At 33.8% G+C, this 12470-nt stretch overlaps 1 protein-coding gene across 2 annotated transcripts; it reads right to left on the bottom strand.

The window, feature by feature from the left end:
- Positions 1–3134: 3134 nt before the first annotated feature.
- LOC148654619 (transmembrane protein 243) lies at positions 3135–12368 on the bottom strand. 2 transcript variants are annotated; one of them, XM_088647153.1, is made up of 5 exons: positions 11013–12368; positions 6083–6365; positions 5332–5382; positions 4939–5043; positions 3135–4146 (listed from the first exon to the last, which is right to left on the bottom strand). In XM_088647153.1, the coding sequence occupies exons 2-5, from the start codon at positions 6158–6160 to the stop codon at positions 4024–4026; spliced, it is 357 nt and encodes a 118-aa protein (XP_088503279.1). In that variant the 5' UTR covers positions 6161–6365; positions 11013–12368; the 3' UTR covers positions 3135–4023. The 2 variants fall into 2 exon arrangements, with proteins under 2 accessions (XP_088503279.1, XP_088503280.1); XM_088647154.1 differs by lacking the exon at positions 11013–12368 and adding an exon at positions 7922–9173.
- Positions 12369–12470: the final 102 nt, after the last annotated feature.

Here is a 12470-nt window from a genome sequence, read left to right as displayed (position 1 = left end):
TATTTCAGGTTAACCTGTGTTTTACCCTTTGCAGGGTTATTAAGCATTTTTGTTTTGCTTAGTGAATATGAGATTAGCCAGACAGACAGAAAATTCCTGTAATCTGCATCACTCTCATTTCAGCTTTCGATTGCTACTTTTGATTCTTTCTTTGGGCAGACTTGAATAGCAGTTATGAGAGTCAGTTCTAGTTCAGCAACTTTGTCAACAACAACAATGTCTTTTCATGTTCCTTTTTCCTTTTAAACATAGATTTTTGCACATATCTTGATTGTGTGGGTTGTAAAATACTACTAGGAGTTTTTTGTACTAGAATGGCACAATATTTGTAAATAAGATTTTATTAATAGACTTGAGTTTTTCCCCATGTGAAAGAAGCATTTGAAACATTTGCAAAACCGAAAATGTTTATTTCACTCACATCTTTATTATCCTACTCACTTCTTTTAATATGGGGATCGTTGGCTTCTACATTGACCTTCAGTCAGTTTGCATTACAGCCATCAATGCTGTGCCTGATATACTCATGTTGTAAAACATGGGTATCTTTAACTTTTGTTTTGTTCTGAGTAGTCAAACAATTAATCTAATTATTTTCTTAGACATATGTAGGATTTATTTAATGGTTATTTATTGTTGTTTACCCAGCATACTCACAAAAGGTAGAGTGACCTATGAATCACCAGCCTAGTGAGAAATTTTGTATTTTACAGTCATGCTGTTTATTAAATGATTATAACAGCTGTGTAACTGAGAGCTGAAAAAACAACACATTAACATTAAGCTGACCATGATTTGAGTCTTAGACCCTAGCCAAAAAGATATGACCTGTTTGAGACCTGTCATTGCCCCCATCAATAGAATTCATTTAGTTTTCTATTGCTTACATGGTAGGACATATATATTAATTTAGTTTTGTTTTAACTGTTTTTTTAGTTGTTGTAAAAGCATACAATAAGTTATTTCAGTTTAAATCAGTTTTTGGTTATGAAATACAATGGGTATTGATTTTCAGTGGAAAACTTTCTTGTATCTCAAATGAAAAACTTAAACAGGGTTATGTGTAATTGGCTGCTCCAATACAATAATATGCAATACAATAACCATTTTTAAGGTGCTTAGATCTGATTCTACCCTGGATTGGAATTCTAAATTCCATCTCAGCCTTATTAATGTAGCTTGAAAGTGGGTAAGGTTAGGTGATTATATCTTCAAAATCTTTTTATTTACACAATTTAGTGGAAGCTGCTAGTGTTTTGTCTGGCAGGACTAAGCACAGTCTGAAAAGTGTCAACTGTCCTTACTGAGCAGTAGGTGCTGCTGTTGAGCAATGAATATGACACAGTTACATTTGTTTTTTTAATTGCTGGGATGGTACAACTTGCATCCCCACTCATACCTGTCTGTTTAGCCTTTTCCAGTCTGTTACACCCAAATGCACATATTAATAATCACGGTAATGTGCCAATTTTGACAAATGTTGGGTTCTCGGCAAATGTTTTTCACAATTCTTAAAAAACAGAAATTTGTCAAATGAAGTCCATTTGGCCTTAAATATATTAAAAATACAGATTTGTATTTCGAGTTAAACAGAAACCAATGTTTTCATGCAGAATGCCTGATATATGTACTTGTTTGTCACAAGTCAAAAAATTTGAGAAGTCTAAAAATAAAAGCATTCTTTAAAATATCAGGTGTGGATTAAGTGAAGTATTTAAACTGCCCTACAGTTAACAAACATGTTCAGTTTCTAAGTAACTACCACATTTTGGATTTATTTTTAATTTAGGTAGAACATAACTAGTTAAAACTGCATTTCTTGAATGTGGTCCTTAATGGTTAATACAGTATGTACCTTATCAGGTATTCAGATTTTGCACTGGTCCTGTCTTGGTAGTTACAGGATTTTGTCAGCTACTTCCAAATGTCCGTGTAGACAAGTGCATTTATTTATCGAAGAAGTTGTCTTTTATGTTTTGTCATGTTTATTTATTAAATGAGACTTTATACAGCACTTTGAGTCTTGTGTGAACTGCTTTATTTCTTTTCTTGTGGAGTCGAGGAACATTGATGATTCTTTAAAGGTTAAATGGAAATGGACTGTATGTGGGGGGTCCTTTTTAATTTTTAGCATAGTATGTCTTCTGTTTATTCTCAGGCATTTTTTTTTGTATTTTTAGACCAGTTTGTCTCCTTGCAAAATCCATTTAGAGGGAACACCAGTGGATGAATATTGAAAGCAATTTACCCTGATAAAGATTTACAGTATGCCCACCTCTGGTGCATGAGGATAGCCAGTGTTAGGGATTAAATGACAAAGGTGGGATGTATTGTGTTGGAATTACAGAACTCACTCCTAATGTAAATAGTAATTTAAAAATGTTAGCTTTAGGTATTTCCTGTGTTAGTTGTGTGGTAGTTTAAGAGAAATATCAAGTTTATTTCTACACCTCCAAATTGTTTTGGATTAATGATTAATTAAAATCATGTCTTAGTTTATTTGATTTTTAGAAATTGCTCATCCTCAAGATGGTGTCAGGACTGTAATTGTTTTTAAATTTGGCAGTAACTTTTTATAGTAAATTGCAAACAGCCACATCATTTTACAATATATGATGCATACATCATACTATTGAATGATTCTTAGTGATAATTTTCTTCTGTTACCTGGATATTATCTTCACAAGGTAAAACAAGCACAGTGGAAATATTATTATAATTATAATATTATTATATTATTATAATACCTATCATAATGCTTGTTTTCATCCTTGAATCAAATCCTCCAATACTTTTGGTAGAATAAAAGTATTATGAAAACTGCAGTCATTTCACTCACTTTGTTGACAACAATAGAATTTGATAAGGATACCAACACAATTCGGTAACACATTTTCTTGCTAATATGTTAGGATTTAGTTGCACAACTAATCTTCTAGACACAGTGGATCTTTCTGATAGAAAAATTATTATTAACACAATACAAGTCAATAATTAAAACAATCATGGGTAATAATTAGGTCAATGAACTTGAATACTGCTACAGTAAGACTCTGGTTAGTCTTTCTCTACAACTATTTGCTTTAATTCAAATGAAAAACTGATATCCACAAAACACAGACACACCTCTGGGGTAGTGTATTGACGCATTTTATTTCTTTACGACTTCAGATTTAAAATGGGAGATTTTTGTCACAGTTTTATTAGCATTTTGATTATATGAACCTGTTTTTTTTTCTTGGTTCTGAGTGCAATAATTAATATTTTAACTAAGAAAATTGGTCTTTCCGTTATCAGAAAGTATCAAATGTCTTCATAAGAGCTTTATTACAAGGAATGTAAACTTTACCAAAAATAATAAAAATGCCATTGCAAAACTATGGAAAAGTTTGGAATGTATACTTATCTTTTATATACAATTATAAAAACGTCATCCTTTAGTAATAATGGCTTTTCTCAGAGCTCAAGAGCTCATACAGCTTGTTGGCAGTTTTAACAAAAAAAAATTGTCTCGAAGAAATAAAACTGATTAAATTCCTCCTGAAACGCAGCATTCCAAATCTGCCAATGTGGATTACATTAGTTTACAAAAGTTGTTGTAAAGTTACTAAAAGCTGAAGAAATGATTTGAAAAGTATTTTAATTGCTAATGCAATTATGTAGATTCCCAACAGATATTTTGTAACTTCAGAATGTACCAATTAAAAAGTCTTGACTGTTTAAGATCACGTGCTTGCCTCAGTATACTCTTGTCAGGCTAGTTTTGCAACATGCCTGAGAAGTATGATGAAAATGTCCTTTCTATCCCTCTGTACAGTACACAGTGACACTCTTAAAGACTCAATTTAAATGATCTTTAAATATATATTCACAATTAATCCATTCTTTTATGATTACATTATATAATACTACTGCTTCTTGTACAGAGATTACATTCTTTGTGCTTTTGTAAGGTACAAGATCTCCACGTAGAACAGCTCCTTGTTATGTCAGTACAATGTCTATAAGGCATTTTGTTGTCTCTCATTTCCCCACATCATGGAAGTATAAATTGGCACATATGCAAAGCATTACTATTGAAAATAAGACATAATAAATCAGATTTCGGAATTTAGGTTCCAGGTCTCCTTGGCGATACCAGAAAATCTGTGGGAGACAAGAAATTCTTTTTTAGCACATCAACAATTTCACTTGGTTTAAGGCTTGTGCCATTAGTGTTAGCTTACCATACAAGAGAGCATTAGCCATTTTTTCACCCTTTGAGAATATAGATTTATTTTTTGTATAGGTTGTACTGTGATGGGGGTGTTTTGGTCAGCTTTCCAACAATTCACCAATAAAAATACTGAATTTGGGGTACTGAAATACCAGAAGGTTATTAATTAATTCAACAGGCTAATGTACAGGGTTGTACATTAATTGTCTACACATTTACAGTTCCCTGGCATGACATAACATTGAAGGCCATTGTATAACAGCATTCTACTCTGAGCTGGAAACAAATTCCATGTTAAAGCCATTTCTCTGCATTTTTTCATTATCTGTGTAATACAGTATATACAAACATTAAATTATTTTCTAAAATGTGATTCAGCATACTAAACTGTAGCATCATTTTGAAAACAGCTAAACCTACTGCTTTCACGCCTTGTTATAAACCATGCCTACACTGATCTAAATCACTGATCTTAAAATTGTGGCAGAAACCCATCCTTGAGTTTTTTTTTCCCCAAATTCATTCTGTTTTAAAAACAAATGCCCCGCTAACAGCTGCATCATTAATTAAGTACCACATACACTGTGTGTATGGTAGTACACAGGAATTATGAAGACAGGGTTGAGAAACTGAAACTCCAAAAGGATTGAGATTGATGGATTGAGGAGGCCACACACACATAAATACTAGGTTATGTGGTTGTTCCCCACAATCATACTTACAAGTACTATAACTGAGGCGCAACTCATAATGATACAAATGGCGAAGAAGACATTCACAGGTTTTGGAGGTAAATGAGGGAAGACAAAAGCACTAATAATTGTAACCTGCATAGAGAAATACAAGAAAGATAAAAGAAACATGAAATCCTTTTGCTTTCAGATAAAAGTCATAAAACTAAAACCGGCAAGAAAAGGTTGGGAAAACCTGTAAAAATGTCAGTTCTACATTTAAATGTATCCAACATATTTACCACAAAATGGTTTATCCAATTTCTAGCAAGAAAGCTAAATGATCTGAAACATTTTTTTTTCTTTTAAACACAGTAAATACTGTTACACCATAAAGGAATATTTAAATGGTTATCAATGTCAAATGGAAATGTTATTACTTACTATAACTAGTAAAGATGTGAGGCCACCAACTATTAAGTTGATGATTCGATCCTGAAAAAAAAGAAAGAAAAAAATGCAATATGGAGCACAAGTTTCTAAAAACATTTGCTTATGCTGAGCTTCTGTTGAATTGGGGGTACTGAAATAGCAGAAGCCACCTATCAATCTTCATTGTGTTCACTTTTGGAGTGACCAAGTAGTGACCTCCAACACACAGGTTTTGGGCAAGAGTTATTAAGTAGTATTATGTAGAATAGATTCGAGAGAACAGTGTCTCAAAACAGACCAAACCGATTTTCTTTCTTTTGTGGATGGTTTGAAACGTAGCGTAGAAGGAAACATCAGAAATTGTTATTTTGTAGCTGCTGTTATTTAACGATGCACATTTTCAAACAATCAGTTTCCAATCATAACAGGTTCTTTGCTCCTCATGTTTTTATAGATGATAATGGACACTCAGAAATTCAGTTTCATTGCTATTTTCAAATGTACTCGGAGCAAAGCAATCAATACAACTGTTGGAATATTTACTGCTTTTACTATACTGCCACATCAATGGTGTCCACTATTTCCCTCTAAGGCTCATTAATTTTTAATCCACCCTTGTATACAGTAGAAACTCTTTGTCAACTCAATCATTGTCATTATAATTGCATTCATTGTGGTTCAAATTCAATGTCTCTAATGCATTTGACTAGTAACAAGTAGTTTCATTACACATGCAGTCAAAATAAATATAAAAATATTTTACCCTGGCAGATGTTTCTCCAAATAAGGGTCTGTTGTCCAGTCCACTGGTTCCATATGTTCTGGTTGTATAATCATCCATGGCTTATAGCTGTGCAATTCCTATACAAGAGACCTTCTTAATCTCTCAATAAACACACTCCTACACAAGTGTCCCTACAGTACATTTTCACTGGAAACATTGGTTCCGGTAAACAAGCTTCCTTCTGAGCAGAGAGTAAGCCGTCTTTGTTCTTCAAGCTGGTGAGGTTCTTAAAGTTTGCACATCACTCCCATGGATGGACTTTCTGTGGGCAATTTTAGGAAAAGGTATTAGAATAAGGATTCACTAATGAAATAAAGTTAAAGCCTAATTTTTTACAGTTAACAGTTAACGGTAAAAAGCAACAAAAAGACAGCCATCTTCTAATCGCTTCATCTACTGTACATCACCATCGCAGGGGCGCTGCATTCTATCCTGAAAAGCAACAGGAGCTAGACAGGGCACACCCTGTACAGGACACCAATCCATTGTAGGGCAGACAGACACAGACACACACTCACACCAGGGCCAGTTTTACCAAAAACCAATTTGTGGGAGGAAACTGGAGAACCCACAATAAACCCACACAAACACAAGGAGAACATACAAACTGTGTGCAGATAGCACCCGTGGTCCGGAATTGAACCCAGAGATGAAAAGTGGCAATGCTAACCATTGTATCCCCATGCCACCCCGCAACAAAAGACAATCACAAGCATTTCAAGTATTGCTTGAAATGTTAGTTTGCCACAATTTGTAGAGAACATTACACTGAAGTCAAGTTACCTATTTCAGTCAAGTCAGTGCCCACATTTGAGCAACTATGTAAGTCTACCTCAATTAGGTGAAAATGAGATTTTCCATTCTCTGTGTTTAATGCGTACAAATTCAAAAACTGTTTTTAACTGTTTTAAATTGACTCCAAATTTATGAGTTTATACCACCAATCATGTTTCCTTTTGTTTTTCATCCAGGGCCCTGCATATTTTTATTTCTTGGGATTAAAGTTCAAATAGTAATGCGAGAATGTCTAACTTTATATACTGTATTAAATTAACTGTGAAGCAAGTGACTGAGCTGAAAAAGAAACAAAAGCTCAAACATTTGTCATATTTTAATTTCTCATGGTCATCATTTTTATGATGGCACCACCTATGGAAAATATGCTATAACTATACATGTACATATGTATCGCGCAACCCAGACCTAAATGACAGATGTCATCAATTAAGCCAGAGTGGAGAAAGGGAAAATCTGACTCAATTACAATAACAGTTCTACTGTAGACATAAGTAATACAGGCTACCTGTTTTAGAAATACAAGCACAGGGTATCTTTTAACTGTTTTCATGTTCACATCAATCACCAGATGTATAATTACATGGGAAATGACAGTATCTAATCCATTGTCAAGTTTTTCTTGACATCTTTTTCTTAGACTCTGCCTCTCACATCCCTTATCTCTGTTTTTACCGTACATTCTTATATGTATATGCAACCATGTAAACAACAGCCACTATATTATACTTGTAAAGAACAGATAATGAACTAATGTGAGTTCAATTTCTCAGTGTACCCCCAAATCCCTCCTACAAATAAAGGATAACAGCTGGAAGAAATGAGATTATGTTTAACAATTACAACAAAAAAAAAACAATCCAGCTCTTCAAGAAGAATACTATACTCCGAGGGCACAAGAATTTGCCCATTCTGGAGATATGATTTAACCACTGTGGTTTTCATTGCTAGATCAATCACATGCTGCTAAGGATAATTTTATTTACTACTGTAAAATAAAACATTTTTCTAAATCCTACATACCCTATATGAAGTTGCCTGCCTGTCATATGGCTATACCACTTCCTCTCAAAATGCAAAACACCTGCATTCTAGGGTCACATGAGCTGCATATGGCTTCCTTCTTACAAGGACTGGAAAAAAAGTGTTCCACTGTGTTGTTTCAGCACAAAAAAAAAGCACACTGCACAAAACAGAACAAGTACTACATTAAAGACATTAGGCCAGAGGCTACATCACAACTAAACCTTGTGATAGTAGCTAAAAACGTCAAATATGCAAAACAAGACGTGGGTTAGCCAACCAAATTTTATTTAAAGAAAAAGGCACATTTTTTTTAAAACAAAGAAACCTATTTTCTTACAACTGCTGACACTGTTTTGGGACAATTTTAAAACAATACATACAAACTGCTTTCTATTTTGATTTTTGTTTTGGTTCAACTACAAAGATTATATCAAATGGATGATAATACAGATTAAACTACTGCATACCAAGCAACAAGCATATCTTGACTAACAAGCTGGCAGCTGTCTGCCTGTACAGCAAGATATTTTAGCATTAGTGAACACCTGCTTACTGTGCACACTCTCTGAAAAGCAAATGGTAAAATTAAAATGGTTTTATTCTTAAATAAAGACTGGTACGTAAAACTGTGCAATAAAACTTTATGTTTTATTTAAATATAATATTAAGAGGGGAACAAATGCAATTATGTAAGACTATTTTTAAAACTTAACCATCTAACTGCTCAGGAATAGTAACTAATTACAGAAGTTACCATACACGTTAAATCAGAGCTGGAATACATACAGTATAATCGCTGAATATTTGCTGTTGGCACTCAATGCAGACGACTATATACAAAAGAATGAGAACACAAATAAGGGTGGAAATATTACACAAATAAAAACGTACACGATTGGCATATTGGTGTGGCCATCCACACTGCTGGCTTTGATTCTGGGCCTAGATCCGTTCTGGGTGGAGTTTGTACTGTTCACATGGGATTTCTACCACCCACATTCCAAAACCATGCTGGTTAGATTAATTTGTGTCTCTAGTTTGCCTTTGTTTATGTGTGTGCCCCGTAATGAAGTGGCATCGTGTCACTGGTTGGGACTAGATGCCCATGCTTACGTGTAAGGCTGGCCATAACCCTCTATAAAACAAAGCCACTATAAACAATGAATAGATAGATACAAAGCAGCGTTATTACACATCGATATTTCAAACTTCCCTGTTGAAAATGTTAAAAGATACAGAGTACAGTGCAAAAGAAACCCACAAAGAAAATGTAAGGATTCAAAGGAAAAAGATTCTGGAATTAGTGTATTAAAACTAAGTGAAACATTACTTAATGAACAATTCTGTGGTTGAAGACTTTGTTAAAAACCACCAATAAAAGATAATGCCTTCAAGCAAGCAGTCTTAACAGCTATAGTAAACCACAAGCTGCACAATAAATTCTATGATCTGATTAAATCAAAATAGAGCTTTTTACTGTATGTTGTCCATCCCATAATATACTGTATTTGGCTGAGGCTGAATTCCTTATTTCAATCAGAGATGTGGGTCCATAACGATTGCTTTAAAGTGCAAAGCAAAAGGAAAATGCATGCTTTTACTAATGATCAGCTAGTAAATGCAGACAATTGCATATAAAAATAAAGATCTGAGAAAAAGCAACAAAAAACAATCTAGCTTTCCCAATCCCTGGGCTTGATCCGATCAGGATGCTTCCACCAAATATAAAGAAATGAAGCACCACCCGTAAGTCTTAATGAAACCGAAGGATGTATTGTGAACAAAAACACCTGTGTGTTCATTAAAAAATGCTACGATCAATAACAAATTCACCCAGAAAGGTGAGGCATATGGAAGTGCCAAGAAAAAGAAAATGTGGCCTTAATTTTCTTTACTGGAACATAGTTCATTTATGCAATGGTTGATTAAAAAAACCTTGCATTTACGTTAATTAATCATTTTTGAGGTCTACATCTCTAACAGTATTCATGAATTCAATCTGTTTTTGTTGAAGCCTTTTCAATTGCCAATTTGCAGAGTGCAGAAACAGTGTACCACGACTGTACATGAAGGAAGTATTCAGTTTTTACTACTGCACCCTTGGCATTGATATAATAACTTGTTTCAGTGTGGACTACGTTGTAATCATGCCCCCTTAACAATTAGGATTATGTTGTCCTGGCTACAAGAGGATAAATGGTAACACCAGTGCACGCTGTCCTGGTTAGATATTTATAATGCTAATCGGTTTTCTTAGTCCCTTACATTCATCGCCAGTCGTAGGCACAACAGATGAAATTACAAATAAATCATAACGGTAATTAATGATAAAACACGTAATGATTTTACCTTGTTTTTTTCTGTCGGGTACATCTCTTCAATTTGAAGGCCTTGTTTGAAATCTGGAAGTAATGAGCATTACTCAACTACCCAGCAATTCAGCCACTTAAAACTCATGATACACAAATGAGACGCTAGTCAGAACCGTAACAATGTGTCTTATGGATCGCTGTTTTTGCACGTTCATTAGCTACTGTATATCTTTAGTCATTAAAAAAAATCACAAACTCTACTTTAGAAATATAAAATACATTTTTATACAACAGTAGTTTATAAATATAGGCTACTGACAAGAATCTACCGTGCAGTCCGTACACATGTACCTCAACAACACAGCCATGCAAAAATATCATGACTCAGTACTTTAAAAAAATAGAGTAGGACACATGAAACTCATTGACAGACGCTGAGTAAAAAACGAGGCTTGATTGAAAAATAATCATTTCACAAGTACTCCACAAACTCCATTTCATTTAAACAATTTAAAACTACTTAGGCCGAGATAATCAATAAAATAGAACTCGTTAATGCATTTCAACATGAAACATGACTTCAAAGACAATAAAAACGGAGGAAAATAGACTTAGTACATGTTTTGTTTTGTTAGTGACATTTAACAGTAACGTGTGAGAAATGTAACCATAATAAAACAGCCTCGTCGAAGATCACATGCATGTCGTGTACTCTTTATTAAAGAAAAAAAAACACAATTTAAAAACACAGGGTATGTTGGTAACAAGTAACTCACCTGCCGGAAAGGAAAAAAAAATCTTATTGTTTCTTTGCTCCAGCTGCCGCAACCACTCAACTTAACACTGAATCGGGTCAGCGGGGAGATTAAAGGTAAGTGCTCTTAAAGGCGAGATGAGCACTTTAGAGAATTTATTCTTGGCGACAAAAAAACTTAACAGGAATATGAATTGCAAAGTGAGAAAAGGGAGCTAATTTCTTCAGACAGAAGAAACGTATACCTATAGAATGGCCTAATATTCTTGTACACCCATATACGCAGAAATAATATTTTAAGTACCTTTGGCATGGCATGTGTGGAACTTTCATTTCTTTTCCAATAGTTACGGGAAACCGAGCTTCCTGAATTATTTTATTGATCTTCAGAAAATGAAATTAAGATTATGTTTACATAGATAAAAAAAATGTTTTCTACTTCCATTTGGTTTAATAAAAAATACTTTAATGATACACCTGTTCAAAAATAAGAAAATACTTTTCCAAGCGTATTTCTACACATTATGTTAAAAAAGATATTAACGAACAGAAGAAGGTTATAAAAAGGCTTTGATATTTGATTGCATATTAACCATTCAATAGTGCTCACTGATGTGATGTAAAAGAAATGAATTCAATTGTAACAGTATAAGTTATTTGTACAGTAATTATTGTTCCTTATTTAATTTAGAATGTATTATATTTTATGTAAAACTGAGAGACTGCACATGGACCATAAACAGGTTGCCCTCAGTTTAGCTCTTCAAAAACTCGGTACCTTTAACCACAATGTGTATACTGACTTAAAAGGTAAAAGATTTCCATGGAGAACTGACAACTAGGGCAATCACAAATCGATGTAATGTACAATTAACCTACCTAAGTGCACAAATGTGTAATATGTTGAAAATTAGAGACGTTTAGAATCCACCTTTTACAATAATGTAATTTACAGTTTCTTAAATACATATAATGGACATTCAGCATAAGTATGTAGTATAGAAAGCTATCATTTCTTATTGGTAGTTCACTGACGTTTTTATTTTTACAGAAATGAGTAAACTGTAAGGAAAGAACTGTTGTCTGTTCTGAACATGCAAATGTTGCTTTTTAAAGCACCAGCCAGTCCCTTTAAACTTCCTCTCAGACCTGTAGCTGAGTAATATGCTGACAAAATTCATACAGTACATGCCTAACTTCAGACTAAATTCTGATGTATTTCAAATGTTACACCTTATCTTGATGATCTACGAAAACTCATTGCATGTAACATAGCTATATATGGAATTCATGGCTACTGTACGTCAGTGTTATGAATGCGATGACTGTTTATAGGAGCAAAGACAAACAGACAGCATATTCTTTCTGGATGTCCAGTGACTTCAACATTTTGCATTTGCCTCTTTTCCTGTATGAATGAGAATTACAAGGTAAAAGTACAAGTGGTGTTTTAAAACACCATTTACAATAGAAAGAAATC

Source organism: Lepisosteus platostomus, chromosome 9 (assembly GCF_059453375.1).
Source record: "Lepisosteus platostomus isolate fLepPlt1 chromosome 9, fLepPlt1.hap1, whole genome shotgun sequence".
In the NCBI taxonomy this organism is placed as follows: domain Eukaryota; kingdom Metazoa; phylum Chordata; class Actinopteri; order Semionotiformes; family Lepisosteidae; genus Lepisosteus; species Lepisosteus platostomus.
The sequence above is the reverse complement of the archived record's forward strand: the minus strand, read 5'-3'. Positions and strand labels throughout refer to the sequence as shown.

Bases quoted from the DNA above. Each gene is read 5' to 3' on its own strand.
- LOC148654619 (XM_088647153.1), bottom strand. From the start codon at position 6,160: ATGGATGATTATACAACCAGAACATATGGAACCAGTGGACTGGACAAC. The intron at 5,383-6,082 runs GTAAAATATTTT...CTTTTTTTTCAG, and splicing joins TTGGAGAAACATCTGCCAGG to GATCGAATCATCAACTTAAT. The intron at 4,147-4,938 runs GTAAGTATGATT...TGTCTCCCACAG, and splicing joins GCGCCTCAGTTATAGTACTT to ATTTTCTGGTATCGCCAAGG.